The sequence below is a fragment of the Cyrtonyx montezumae genome, unplaced genomic scaffold, assembly GCF_038088225.1.
Source record: "Cyrtonyx montezumae isolate F1298 unplaced genomic scaffold, pur_monq_1.0 scaffold_16, whole genome shotgun sequence".
Taxonomy (NCBI): domain Eukaryota; kingdom Metazoa; phylum Chordata; class Aves; order Galliformes; family Odontophoridae; genus Cyrtonyx; species Cyrtonyx montezumae.
In genome coordinates this window covers 14568058-14582365 of record NW_027071892.1, presented here as the reverse complement: position 1 = coordinate 14582365, position 14308 = coordinate 14568058, and the positions used below count along the sequence as shown (strand labels likewise).

The following is a 14308-nucleotide window of genomic DNA, read 5'->3' as shown; positions in this document are numbered from 1 at the left end:
GCGAGCTCCTCCGGGTCACACGGGGACCAGCACCGCCCCTGCGCCGCTGCCGGGAGCCGCTAGGGGGGGCTCGGCGACCCCCGCTCACGGCCGAGTCCTCGGACGCCGCTCCGGGGGTGCCGCGGGGCCGGGGCGGCAGAGGGAGGCGGGCGGCGGCGGCCCCGCGCGGACCTGAGGGTGCTCGGCGGTCCCCGGGCTGGAGAGACCCTCCGGCGGCCGTCGCTGGGCCGGCCTGGAGCCCTGTCCCGGCTCTATTTGTCTTCCTCCGGTTTACCTCCGCCCCCCCCGCGCCCGATGAGCAGTTTTCCGCTCTTTGCTCCAGGAGCGGCCGTGAAGCGCCCGCCCCCAGAGAGGCGGGTAGGTGCCGGCGGCGGGCCGAGCGGCTCCGGCCATGTGGCGGGACCGGGACCGACCCCCGAGGGCCGCGGCCCTCCGCCCGCCGCCGCCCGCTATCCAGTTCCCTGAGGAGAGCTCGGAGCCGCGCTTCGACGGTACGCGGGACGGCCCCGTCGGGAGCTGCGGGCGCGCGGGGAAGAAAGGGGGGGGGCCCTCCTTATCCTATGGGGAAGGTCGGGGCGCCATCGCCCGCGGGCAGGAGGCGGAGCAGGAGCGGCGGCCCTGGGGCTGCTGGATGCCCGAGGCGGCCCCGGGAGCCTCAGCGGTTCGGTTTATACGGAGGCGTTTCTTAAAATGAATCGCCATTAGGTCCCTGATGAGCGCGTTAAGCTTCTCGCTCAGCAGCAGTTGGTGCGTTGCCTTTTTGCGAGGCGGGGCCGTGCTGGAGCTGTGGGAGCGCTGCGGGTTTGAATCGAAACTAATGGGCCCTACCTTGGTCTGTGACTTCTCCTTATCAGAGTCGGATGTGCCCGCAGAACTGCGAATCGCCAATGGGTCGCAAAAGTTTGTGAATTTCACTTCGACCATCCAGAACCAGCTGCTGCTGGTGTCTCTGCTGGAGCACCTGTGCCACATGTACACGCACAACCCCGTGCACTCGAGGTGCTTGTTCCGAAGTTAGTAAGAGCGGTTCTTCCTTACTGCCACACATACCTGCAGGGTGACGGGAGTAGTTCTCAGGAGAGGTTGAATACCGTGAATCAGCTTAGTTGGCCCTGAGGACCTGTTTCCTAAGAAAAGAAAGAATAACTACCACTGTAGTTATCGGGACAAAGAACAGACAGTTCTGTTTCAGCTAAGGCCATGGCTGTGAAATACACAGCATTGTGGTGCGGGTGATTTCTTCACTATAAACATGTCCTCATCCTTGTAAACGTCCCTTGGATTGCTCCTTTCTCTGAGCAGATGTAGTGCAGAGGTAACGAGTGAACAGGTGGATGTCTGTATGATTCACCTGCAGAGATAAGAGAGGACATGAAATGCATGGCACTTAGCTGCATTATGCAGAGGGTTTCCCCCGGAGCAGCTCTAGTTTGGATTTAATTTGCTTTTATCCCTAAGGGAAAGGGCGTTACAATAGAAGTGACTGAGTGTTCAGTTTTTAAGGTGCACCATCTTTCAGATAAAGTTTACTCATTTCAGAAAACAACTGCTTACATTGTCTTATTGGCAAGCTCTAGCTAATGTGACCTTTCTCTGTTCCTTTGTGCAGTACTTCGACAGGCTTTCACCAGAACAGGTTTGCTCTCCCCTTTTGCCTTCTGTGATGAATTTAGTACTGTAAGACTGCAGCATAATAGAGCCATTACTGAACTAATGAAAGCAGCTAACCGACAAGTACTTAATGGGGTAAGCTTTGTTAAATTTGTTTGGCAGCATCTGCATTAAGGAATTAACACATCATTGCATCTGAAGAATATTTTTTGGGGGGTTAATACTGGATTAGATGTTTTCAGTAATGATACAAAGCAGAATTCCAGATCTGCCTTGTCTGTTTGAGATGGTGTGCTCTGGACCTGTAGGTGGGAATCGATGTGTTTGAAGCCAGAAATATTTCATTCTGTATTAAATACTAATTAAAAAAAAAAAAAAAAAAACCTTGTTTCTTTTTAATGCATGCCAAGTGTTCTAAATGTTGCTACAGCTTTTTTGTCATCATCAGGCAGACATCTGTTCTGTCTTTTAACTGTTCCAGTTAACTGTACCCTTGTATTTATGTTCATGGGGGCATGGTTTGTTTACTGTGTAATGGGCTTCAGGCTGAGTCAGAGCAGTTTGCTTATCTGTCTGCTTGAACTATGCTAGTTAATGTTGTCTTGAGCATATCTTAGAGCCCTCATTTTATCGTGCTTGCCAGCAGGAGGAACTCTGAAGGGCAGTGGTCTCTCCAGCAGTGATGTTAGCTCATTACTGGTAGGATAGAACTTCAGCCTGGCAAAGGGCTCTTGAGAACGAATGGCTACCTGTAAACTTGTTTGCTTCTAAGAACGTAGTTCTAGTTTCTGTTTTGATTAAGCTGTTTGTGGTAATGGCATGGTAGACCTATCACTGTGTGCCATGTTTTTATGTGGATTTTGTTTCATAGGAGCTCGATAATGGAGATTCTCATGCAACTGGGTATGTATTCAAAGCACTGAAAAACATTAAACATCTTCCTCCCTAAGCTTCTGTGTGAATTTAATTAATGTACTGCACTTCATATTTGATTTCTGAAACATAGAAAAATGTGGAAATTTCTTGATACTTTCTCAAAATGATCTACTTCTTCGGTACAACTTCTGTCATTAATGTGGTCATACAGGAAAACGAGAGTTAGCAGGCATCCACTCAAAGAAATCATGTGAATGCTTGCATTAACTTGGGATGTGCATTTGTAGCACATGGACAGTTATGGTGTGAGTGCCCTATGTTATGCTGTGGCAGACTGTTGCCTTTCAGTATGGCAATGCTGAGGTACTGGGTTTTTTCCTTCTTTCCATAATGTAAATAGTATGTTTAGATTGTCTGTAGCATATATAGAACCTTCCTTAAAAGCTGTAATTTAGTTTAATGCAGCCTAACCTTTTGAACAGGGAAAAGGAAGTTCTCTTGGAAGCACAAACTTCACGATACTTGAATGAATTTGACGAGATTGCACGATTAGGAAAAGGAGGTTATGGCCAAGTATACAAGGTATTCTTTCATTTATAACTTATTGGCTTATAGCTAGTTTTTCTTTGAGTTTAAATTTACTGCTTATGCTGCACACTCCTATTTTCCAGTTGTTGTTGCTTGAAAAGAAGGGAGCTTTAATTTGAATATAAACTGTCCATCCTGATGTTGAATAGTACTGAACACGTGTAGTGCACGGCCAGCTGCAGGCTCCCCAGGTGGGAAATGCCATATTTAAATGGCAGTTGTGGTCTCTCAGATGTATTGAGAACCTGATTAAGTGGTTATCAGGACCTATTGGCATTTTTTTTAATTGATGGTAAGATAGGTATAGAGGTATGTCTTTCAGAGTTTGGATTAGAAGTTTGCAGCTTTGAAAATAAGGCAAATCTATTGAATCTTTACCTTAGATATCTAGGGCCTCATCCCAATTCAGTTCTCTGATAAAAGCAAGAGGTTTTCTATGTAGAGTGCAGAAGTCAATTGATTTTGTATAACTCATTAGCCTAAACAATTTAACATCTAACTTTGTTGTATTACAATTGTTTTCAGGTCAGAAACAAGTTAGATGGTCAGTTCTATGCTATTAAAAAAATCAGTATTAAGAAGGCTACAAGAAGAGATTGCATGAAGGTATTATTATCACATTTCATCTCTGATTTAACTCCCTATTTGCTCTAACTCATTTCAGTTTAATTTAGCAACACAATCAGTGTTACTAAATAAAAACAAACCTTCAAAAATATTAATTAAAAATAGTATTTACATTTGTTAGTTTGGGTTTCCAAGGATTTGACCTTATCTGTACCCGTGTGGTAACTGCTGAGTCACAGCCTGAGCTGCTGATTGAGCACCTGAAGGAAAGACCAGGTCAGCCCTGGGAGCACAGGTGTAGGCCGTTCACCTCCACCCCTCTTAGACCCCATTTAAGGGCTGACTGCCACTGAGGATGGATCACTTGTTAGAGATCCCTCCTTTGTGGAGTTTTTCCTGGGAGCCTAGATCCTTGGAAATGGGTGAGCATGCTGTTTTCTTCTTTCCTTCCAACATCTCACTGTGTCGGTCCCGTTGCTGTTACACCACTACGTTACCTAATAGAAAAAAAGTATCTAAGAGATACTTAAGTCCTTTAATTATGATTTATTGGCTTGAATTTTATAATCTTCAAATAAAACAAATTACAATTTTAATAAAACTTCCGAATTTCCTCCATTTTTGTAATAATTTTCTGGGTATTTTTTCTTTCCCTCAGAAGTTCTTATTTTTGTTATATCTTGGGTTTACTCAGAAGAAAGAGCAGTCATACTGTTTCTTTCTGTCCTCAGGTACTACGAGAAGTTAAAGTGCTGGCTGGTCTGCAGCATCCTAATATTGTAGGCTATCACACTGCTTGGATGGAGCATGTTCAGACAGCTTGCCCAAGAGGAAAGTACAGCATATTGTGCAGTTCTTGTTTCACTGTTACTCAGTGATGAATTTGGAAGTGCTGAAGCATTAGCTTTGCTTCTGGAAATGTTTGGGGAAGTTTTTAAGGTTGCATGAAATCAAGTAAAATGCAATAAAATGTTTTAACTCAAAAAGTGGTGAGTTAACATGGAGAAGAAGGAATACTTGGGAATGAACCACTCCAGCTACAGGGAGAAAGTGGTGAATAGAAGGAAAATAAAACCCCACAAATTAGAAATATTTTGAAATTTCATGGCTTTGGCAAAGTTAGGATAGATCTCCCAGTATGTTCCTCTTTCTAATTGGAAAGCAGTTCAGAAAACCTGAAAGAACCGAGACTTTAATGGAAAAGGGAAAAAAGGAAACAAAAGGAAAAATCCCTGTGTCTTATTTTCCTTTCTGTGGGAGGACTTTTAAATTCGACAAATGGAGTTTTGCAGTGACAGTCTGTTTTTTTTGTGTGGGAGTACTAATTATTCTCTGTAACTGCTGAGGATGTATCTCTTTTTTTGTTCATTTTACACATTCTTTTCCCCCTTCCCCCCCTCCCCCCGGGGTTTCTGTGTTCTCAGCTCTTCCCACACTTTGTCCTTTGGTCCTTTTCAAACCCTAATCTGTTGGTGACTTTTCTTTCTCATTCTCTTCCGGAATGCAGCTAAATCTTTTGATCCTCACTTAGTGGGAGGTTTGCTTATCCTCTGTATGACCTTATTGCTTCCATGTCAGTGAACTGATTTCCAGCCTGCTATAAGCACAAAAGAAAATACATAGTTGATAGTGCAGTAAAACAGACAAGTTTTTTTTTAACTCTGTTATACTGAGAATCTTTGAAGGATACGACTTTTTAGTGTTAGGAATACCTTATGGGCATTTAATGTTGAAAATGTAAATACATCATTAGATCTACGGATGGGTGTTGTGGTTCTTAATGGTTGTCTGTGGATTAGAAGATGATTATTTCATATTTGCTTCTGAAATGTGTGCTATAACAAATTTATTTTTCATATAATACATAATTTTATTGAAAATTATTTCAGATGTTTTCAAAACAGCAGTGAACTGATGCAAAAAGGGATGCTTTATGGGGTTGTTTCTTTAACTGGGTGTTATCTTAAGATTTTGAACTGGCTGAGATATTAAAGAACAAATCTGGGTGAATGTGTAGAGGAACCAAATCCAACACTTACAGGGATTTCTTATAACATCTAATTGAATTTAAAGAAAGAGGAAGAACAGATTACTCAGGGTTGTTTCTTAGGCTGAGAAATGGCTTTTGCATTAACAAAGAGAAAGCTATCTACAGATAATGAAGTTCAGAAAGATGCTGTAGCTTAAGTGTTAATTTGTGGTACATATGTGCATGTTTTTTTTCTAAAATACCATGCTTATCTTTTCATCCAATAGATAAGACAATATTGAAGTTGCAGTCGTTACCCTTGGAGCAGGAAAGTGGCAAGTAAGTATTATAAGCCTCAATGATAATGTTTCTTTGTAATTCAAAGGCTTTTTTTCTTCAAATAGCATTAAAAGAGTACAGAATTCAGCATGTGTTGCTCTTCTACTTCCTAGTTACAACAAGGAAAAAGTGTTAGTTTTGCTTGTTGTTTCTGTTCTGGTTGTGTGAGCTGTAGAATGTTGCTGGGTACCCCTGCCTGCCTTGAATCTCACGTCAGAGTGCCCAAGTATAGTACTGGGATTCAAATTTACTTCAAAAGTTTTGTGGTCTTCCCCAGCGTTGATGAGTACTGCAGAGTCTCTATAGAGCAACGGGGCCTTCTGCTTCTCAGCAGTGTTGAGCAGTGATATTGGTAAGGAGATGGAGTCCAGTGAGAAATATTTCAGTGTAACTTCCTAACTGAAAAGGACCAGTGAATGCTGTGACCTGGGGCTGTGTGTATCTGCGAGCTGTCTGGATCAGTCATCAGAAATCCATGCTGAGGGAGGGTTTAAAAAGCTGGAGCCAACACTGACAGTTCATGCTCCTAAAGTTTTATGTGGGGAAGCTGCTGAACTCTTAACTCTGGAATGCTGTTTGCAATAAGAAAGTTTCCAGAATGGTGTATCTCAAGTACATGGCATCAAACTGCTCGTATTTAGATTTCTCTCTCTTTATTCTTTTCAGTGATCACTGTCACGTTCAGAGTGTGGAAAGTGGTAGTTCAATTATTTTCACTGACCTTACTTCACAAGAAGAAAAGTCTGGTGACAGTACATATCTTAGAAATCTGGATAGTGAATTGGTGCAGAATATGGATGTCAGGAATGATTTTACAAACAGCAGTAGTCAGGAGAAATGTACGAAACCGAATAGATGTGAATTACCTGTAGAACTGCAAGAAGACTCTGTCAGAAGTGTTGACTGTGGATCAGCTGCTGATGAGTCGTCCTACGGCCCTCCCTGCAGTCTGGATCAGGATGCTGGTGCTGGAAGCAAGTCCTGCACCGAGGAGTGCTCTGGGAGCGACCTAGCTCTCTGTGGAGGGTTTGAGGTAAGTGCAGTTATCTTTAAGTACACCTAGCTGCTGTCTGTTTTAATGAAGGTGGCAAAGGAAAATTTGGCAGATGCAGAAATTGTTTATAATGATAAATTTTAAAAGACTCCCATTACAATCAAATTATTGACTGTTTTACTTTGAGTAATTACAAGGAGCTGTCAAAACTCATGTAGGGAAAAGTCTCTTAGTCATTTTCTGCTGTTTTATATCTGCTTACATTATTAAGTCAGAATGAACCTCCATGCAGCATGTCTAACTGCTTTTATAGTCTCGTTTGGTTCTTTAAAAATATGTAGTAAACCTGGCTGGCTGTTCTGTTAGCTTTAGTCTTATAACAGTTCTAAAATTTGAGGGAAAAACAGCAGCAACAAAAACAAAGGCCAAACTAGATAGCATTGTAGCATCTGCTTTGGTTGAGGATAAATCTAGTTTCTGTTACCTTTAATGAGCAAGGTGATACTGCTCTTATCACATCGTTGATACCGCGGCCCGTTGTTCTCCCGCTAGGTGAAGTATCGCTTGATGCTTCACATACAGATGCAGCTGTGTGAGCTGTCCCTGTGGGACTGGGTGGTTGCCCGGAACAGAAGATGCAGTGAGAGAACGGAGGATGCTGCTGGTAAGATTCATTGCTGTTTTTAAAGCTTACTTCTATAAAGCAAATGCTTAGTTTTCCCAATTGGAAGTCTATTTACAGGATGTCTTGTTTCAATTCAGCAGCTTATAATATGGGTCTTCTTAATTAGATTATTTATTCCTTTCATCCAATAGCTGCTAGTGTTGAAACTTTATATGACAGGTGTTGTGAAAGGAGATGGAAGTTCATGAGTTTCAGACGAATGGATGTATGCCTGAGGCATACTGTTACTGGCACAGACCTGTGCATGGACGATGCTGCTTGTTTGGGATAGAGTTTTTAAATGAGAGAATCTGCTCTTCCTCAGAAAGTTGCTTAAGCAATAAGATTTTTCTTTTTCATTCAGAGCAGATTAGCTGCTACAGAAGAGCTCTGCACCAGCTGATGTATCTGCTGGAGCTGTATTTTTCATTCCATTCCAGTGTATATTTTAAATTGCTTTAAGGTTCATACCATCTTGTGGATGTCAGCTGGACAATGAAAATTTTTGAAGAGCTATTAGAAGGAATATGCTATATCCACAGCATGGGAGTGATGCATCGAGACATTAAGGTAAGCTCACTGAGCCATCACTTGAGTCTAAAGAGAACAAAGGTAGCTTATGTGATTGCAGAACTAAAACAGCTTCACAGCTTTTGAGGAGATCTGGGCTCTTGAATTTAGCTGTATTGTAAATGAAAAATAATTGACCTGCACCATGCTTTCTTTAACACAGGCATACTTCTAGATTACTTTCACTTAAAAGTAAATCCTGATTAAGCTTTGGAAAATATTTAGCTTTTGAAAGTATGTTCAAATTGTAGTATTAGTTTCTTTTTTTTTAATTTTTATTTATCAAGTTTTATTTATCAAGATAGGAGTTGATCATTCAAAATAATTCCTGTCTAATCTAAGGGACTGAAATTGTAGGTGACTTCAGTGAAGGAATGAAAAGTTTATTTTAATACCTATAAAATGTAATGAAGATCAGAGTTGGAAAAATATTCTTTGAATGGATTACAGTAGTTGCTCTTCGTATGTTGCTTTGGTGGTGGGTTTTTTTGCTGTTTTGTTTTTGAACTTTAACGACAAGCAGTTCTAACTTACAGGCTGGCTTAAACATAAAGCATAGATTGACTGCATCTTGCTTTTTTTCCCCTCTCTCCTGCTTAACCTCACATAATCCATTAGCAGTGAAGTGAGTGTGTATTCTGCTCTGCTTCCTCCCGAGGTTTTCTGCACCTGAGGTGGCAGCTCTTGGAGGAAATGAGTGTTAATATTACCTTGGTGATTAAAGCACTGCAAATGAAAATGTGGAGCAAGTTCAGAACACACAACATTAATCTTGATTCTGGATTTTTCTTAATGACTTTTTTCACGGCAGTATGATAAAAGTACAGTGTCTGTGGGATGGTTACGGGAGGTTGAGCAGGTCTGCCGGCGGTCTGTCCGAGCGCGCTGTTTCCCTCGCAGCCGAGGTGGGAGCGCTTTACGTCCTGCCCGTTACTGCTTCGCGGAGCACAGCGCAAACTGAGTCCCCCGCCTCTCAAGGAATGGAAGCTAATGAATCAAATAAAATGAGAGCGTGTCCAAAAACCAAAGGCCTTCTGCTAACACTGAAGGCGGGATGGTGAGGGAGCACCTGCTGCTGGGTCAGTCTGACGGGCAGAGCCCGTGTCTTGTGACGTGTGAATGGTTTTTATCTTTCCCTCTGAGTGGAAAACGGAAAAACTCAAAGCAGTGCGAAGTCCTCTGGGATACGTAGTTCTTCTCTTCTGAGACAGGGACACCCAGACCTAGTGATGATCCACAGAGCTGGAGCTTTAACTCTCAGTGATCATAACTTGATGTTATGATGTGGAATGCCAATAACAGAAGTCATAAAACCATGACAAGTAACTGTTCCATTCACTGCTTCAAGAAGTTTTACAAAACCAGCAGAAGTTTTAAAAACTGAGAACAGGCTTTTGTTCTGTCTGCTTATTGCTAATGCTAATAATTCAGTGGAAAAACATGAATGCAATGTTGCTTTCAGTTCTCATCCAACTGCATCTAAGTTTGGAAACTGTGCTGCAGAGTAAAAAACGATAATTGGATATTGTTTTAAGTGGCAAGTATTTCTTTTTATTGCACACATACTACTGCCATGTCTCAGTCATGCCTGTACAGCTGAAATAAATGGATAAAACTCACTCAGTGCTGCTGCAGGCAATACTTTACTCAGCAGCTGCTTTCTTTCCAGCTTTCCAGGAGAAACGTTGTGCTTTGCAGCTGTGCTTGTCATTTAGTTAAGTCTCTCCTTCTACATTACATCTAGCCCAAGGATCTTAGTATTGATTTCTGCTGTGTTGGTCCCATTTGCTGTGCATTGCCTGCTAACACTAGTGTTCTGGAAAACTTCCATTTCCTGCTGGCATGGAAAAAGTACATTATCTTTTCACTGAATCTTTGTCCTGTTTTTTGTTTGTTTGTTTTTTCCTGGATCCTTTGTATGTGGTCTTCCTGTCCAAATGGCATTAATAATGAATAATTTGATAGACTCTGTGACTATTTTCTTCTGTCTCACTAATGAAAGTATGGAAGAGCCATTGCCCTCCACATCTGATGACTGGATGCTACAAGTCTTGAAAGCTGAATGCAACTTCAGCCATTCATAATCCTTCATAAAGATATCTTTTAATACTTTACACTGTCTTATTTTGTAGCCCAGAAATATCTTTCTACATGGATCAGATCATCAAGTTAAAATAGGAGACTTTGGGTTAGCCTGCAAAGACCTCCTTTGGGATGACGCAGACCAGTGGTTTCACACAGAAAGGATAAATGGTGAGAGCAGAAATGTTTGTAGGTTTCAGTGTTTTAAGTTTGTATCGTATTTAAAACGTTAATAAGTCCAAACTCATGTTTTAAAGGACTGACACATACCTCAGGTGTAGGGACTTGCCTGTATGCTTCACCGGAGCAGCTGCAGGGGTCTGACTATGATTTCAAGGTAGGTTTTGTTTTTTCCTGCCCTCCTCTATAAGTATGTTTAATTGTTATTAGCTGATTAGTCACTGATGCTCAGATTGTCTAGGGTGACAAATGTAGATTTTTCAGAAACTGTATGTTTAATTTAAACAGCACCATTTGTCTGAAGAGAAAGTCTGGTGGTGAGATGGTTACTTATTTCTCCAAGGCACACTTAGGATGGATTATGGGAATAAAGCATAAGCCTCTCAGTGGTGCATCATAGTTAGTAAATATTCCTCCTACTGTTACTCCTATTTTTTTTGCTGAAACACAGATTTCAACTTTGCCTACTAAATACAAAAATTACTTGTGTTCCTGAGATCATCTTGAGGGATCAGTATAGATCTGAATTTGAGTTGCTTCTGCACCAGCATAAAATTTATCATGGTGAAACTTTGTCATAAGCCTTCTCATAACGTTTGTGAGATGAAATCTGGTGGGTCATTTAAAGTAGAAATCATCCCAGAACTTTTTTTTTTCACCCCTTTTCCAGTCAGACATGTATAGCTTGGGTGTTATCCTGCTAGAACTCTTCCAGCCGTTTGGAACAGAAATGGAAAGAGCCAAAGTTATAACAAATTTAAGGAATGGCCACATTCCTCATAATTTCTACAAGAAATGGCCTGTTCAAGCCAAGTATGTGAAGCTCCTCACCAGTCAGGTACCTACAGAAAGACCAACTGCTGCTCAGCTTCGTGAAAGTGAGCTGTTTCACACCGCAGAACGTGTAAGTACTGCCATTACATCAGCCATCATCAGGATAAAAATGAGAACTGCTGTGTGCAGTCCCTTGCTTTCCCTGTCTGTATTGTGCATATTTTTTTTAATTGAAAAAGGATTGCATGACTGAGATTTTTATTCCTGATTACAATATTTAGGGCACTGTTTCATTCTTTTTTAAAGGAGATAAATGGCCATTAAGTACAGGTAACTTAAGACAGGACACTTGATTTTGTGGACAGATTGAGGTTTTTTTTGTCACTTCTGCAGTCTTTATCATTATCCCTTGCCACCTGTATGATCTGTGGTGGTGTGGACTCTTATTTGAAATTGACTGTAGATGCACAAATAGATGGATGAGGATTTATCCCTGCCTGTAAATGAAATCACCTGTCTTTCACATCTTCAGGTTATTTCTAATCTACAGCAAAAAGTGAGAGAGCAAGAAGAAGAAATAGAAAAACTGAAGGAGAAACTAAGACTGCTTTCCACTGGACAAGATGAACATATGAAACTAGGTTCTCCAGTTTAAGTACAGGAAGAACATTATACATTAAGTTATATAAAACTTTTTTTTTACATAAAAATAGTTCAGTGCATTTTGATTCTCCTCTCTGTTCTTTAAACAGATTTCAAGTTAAATTCTGTGGAGAAAAAATATGGAAAAACTCAAAATACAGCTTGTATTTGCATAGGACTGCTTTTGGGAACTAAAGAAACGTGCTTCTCGTGCAGCAGATAGAAAAAAGGAAGATCACACACAAAAGGCAGCTGTAATGTTTTTATTGGTTTTAGAGTTCTGTCCAATTGTAGAAACTGAACAGCTCTCAGAATGGACTCAAACCACAGCAGTAGGCGTGGGGTGGAAAAGGGTTACAATCACCCTGCTTATGTAAGAGTATGCTTATTTCAGCAGCTTAATAACAGTGCTGAAAGGTGCTAAGTTCTCACAGCACTTCATCCACTTCTGCACGTGCGATGGTGCTGTGTTGGCACTGCCTGTCTGCTGCAGCACACACCACGCCACGATGTCTGCCACGCTGAGTTCGTTTCCCACCAACCACGATGTCTTGCCCAGGGCAGCATTCATGGATCGTAAGACCGCTCCTTTTTCTTTGCTGCTCCCTTCTTTGAGCTGGAAGATGGCTGTGTCAACCCAGCTGTCAATCAGAGTTGAAGTAACTGCATTGTACTTCTGGCCAAAAAGGGAGAAGAGGAATCTAGCAATGTTCCCTTCTCCTTCAATTGGACACATTGTTTGAATGCTGAACTTCATCTGAGGCTTTGGAACTGAAATCAAGAAGAGAAAAGTGGTTACCACACAGCACACTAAATATATTGGCCATTTAAGATTTTATTTTTTTTCTATGCCAGCAGCATTTCTAATGTTGTGAACTGGACAACAGGCTTCCAATTTTCTGAGTCTAAATACTTAGTTTCTTGCCTTAGTCTGGCATAAAAAAGCTCCCATTGGACTGAAGATTGCAAAATCTCACCCAATCTTTGTAGAAACTGTATCCACAGGATTGCTGTAGATGTGTTTTAAACAGCTGCCTCTTAAATAGCTCGTGTTTTAATTCAGTGTTCTTTCTCTGTCCCCATCACTGCTCACAGTTGTGAAAATTAAAGTTCATACTTGCAAGAAGAGCAAAGGTGTTACCTGTCCATTGTTATCAGCACAACTACATCAAAACATCTGTTTTATAGCACAGGTTTTACTTTCTGACCTGTCCTACTCCTCTGGGAGATAACTTGTTCTTACCATCCTTCCAAATGAGAGTAAAGCCCAGCTGATATTCATGGCGTGGTTGCTTTTTCGTCTGCTCTCCAAAGCATTTCAAGAGTTTTTCTGGCACGCTTTTCACTGATGAATGTGTGTGAACAGCTGACAGTACCTTATAGTGCTCACAAAGCAGGCTGTGTAGCACTAATAAGGACAGTGGGGGTACAGAAGGATTTGCGTTGATGACGATATCCTTCAGGGCACCATAATCCTGCATGGAAAATAAAAAAACGTTCAGGTAAGACGCTTGCTGGATGTGTATAGCCATGGATGTGTCTAAAAGTCTGTGGGTAAATGAGTTTTGACATTTAAGTCTCTGAAAAACTTAAGTGTCTCCCTTCTTCAACATCTATAGATATTTTAAACTCAATTGCAGCAAATTCTGGTTGAATCTGAAGTCACAATTTCCGGAGTTCTGAGCGTCCCAAGTCTTAATGCCACTGCTCCACCCCTTCAGATCCGAGGGCAAAGAAAACACCTACTGGTGTACAGTGAGCTGAACTTACTTTTCCGAGCATCAAATCTAAATCCTCTCCGTTTGCTGTCAGAGGCGAAGTCTCATCGTTTTGAATGACATGCGTTACATCGAAGTCAGCATCGGGAGTCTGTATCATCTTCGAGAGACCATCGACGGCGCTCTTCAGCTCATATAAGCGTTTAAGAATCTCGTCCTGGCGGGATTCGAGGGCTTGGAGCGATGGGTCAGCTTCCTCCTAGAGGAGAGAAAGCCCCGGCAGGGCGCGCTCAGCGGGGGCTCCCCACAGCTCACTGCTCACCGACCCCAAGTCTGGAAAGCCTTGACCGTGTATTCACATCCTCGCCCCCACGGAACGTCGGGTCCCGTGTCTCAGCCTCACGTGAGAGCCGAGTTACGCCTCGTTTAACCACGTCTCTGATCGCTCAGGGTTACGTGACGGCTCGGCTCAGCGCTGCGAGCCTGCGAACTCAAAACGGCGCTCGAGGGAAACCTCGGGGCAGACAGCCGAGCTCTCAGCCCGCCCAGGCCCTACAGCAGCCCGGCACAGAGGGCAGGGCGAGGCGCCTGTGTCCCCGACAGGCGGGCGGACAGCCCCGGAACGGGACGCGGCGTCGGACCGGAGCGGGCCCGGCAGCCCCGTGGCTCGGCGCGAGGCCGTGCTTCTGCCGCGCAGCAGCGAGGCCCACGTGAGGCCAGCCCCGCGCTCCCCG

The 14308-nt window shown here is 42.5% G+C and overlaps 2 protein-coding genes across 2 annotated transcripts; one reads left to right on the top strand and one right to left on the bottom strand.

Moving 5' to 3' along the window:
• Positions 1-367: 367 nt before the first annotated feature.
• EIF2AK1 (eukaryotic translation initiation factor 2 alpha kinase 1) lies at positions 368-12055 on the top strand. The gene is made up of 15 exons (XM_065732978.1): positions 368-491; positions 855-1013; positions 1610-1746; positions 2483-2514; positions 2970-3069; positions 3601-3681; positions 4374-4471; positions 5897-5950; positions 6617-6983; positions 7497-7608; positions 8072-8178; positions 10311-10431; positions 10518-10597; positions 11111-11344; positions 11747-12055. Exons 1-15 carry the CDS (start codon positions 392-394, stop codon positions 11867-11869), a joined length of 1905 nt encoding a protein of 634 aa, XP_065589050.1. The 5' UTR covers positions 368-391; the 3' UTR covers positions 11870-12055.
• A 186-nt stretch (positions 12056-12241) lies between these two features.
• Positions 12242-13734, bottom strand: AIMP2 (aminoacyl tRNA synthetase complex interacting multifunctional protein 2). Its single transcript, XM_065733054.1, has 3 exons — positions 13627-13734; positions 13247-13331; positions 12242-12627 (listed from the first exon to the last, which is right to left on the bottom strand). The coding sequence occupies exons 1-3, from the start codon at positions 13732-13734 to the stop codon at positions 12242-12244; spliced, it is 579 nt and encodes a 192-aa protein (XP_065589126.1).
• Between the last annotated feature and the right edge of the window lie 574 nt (positions 13735-14308).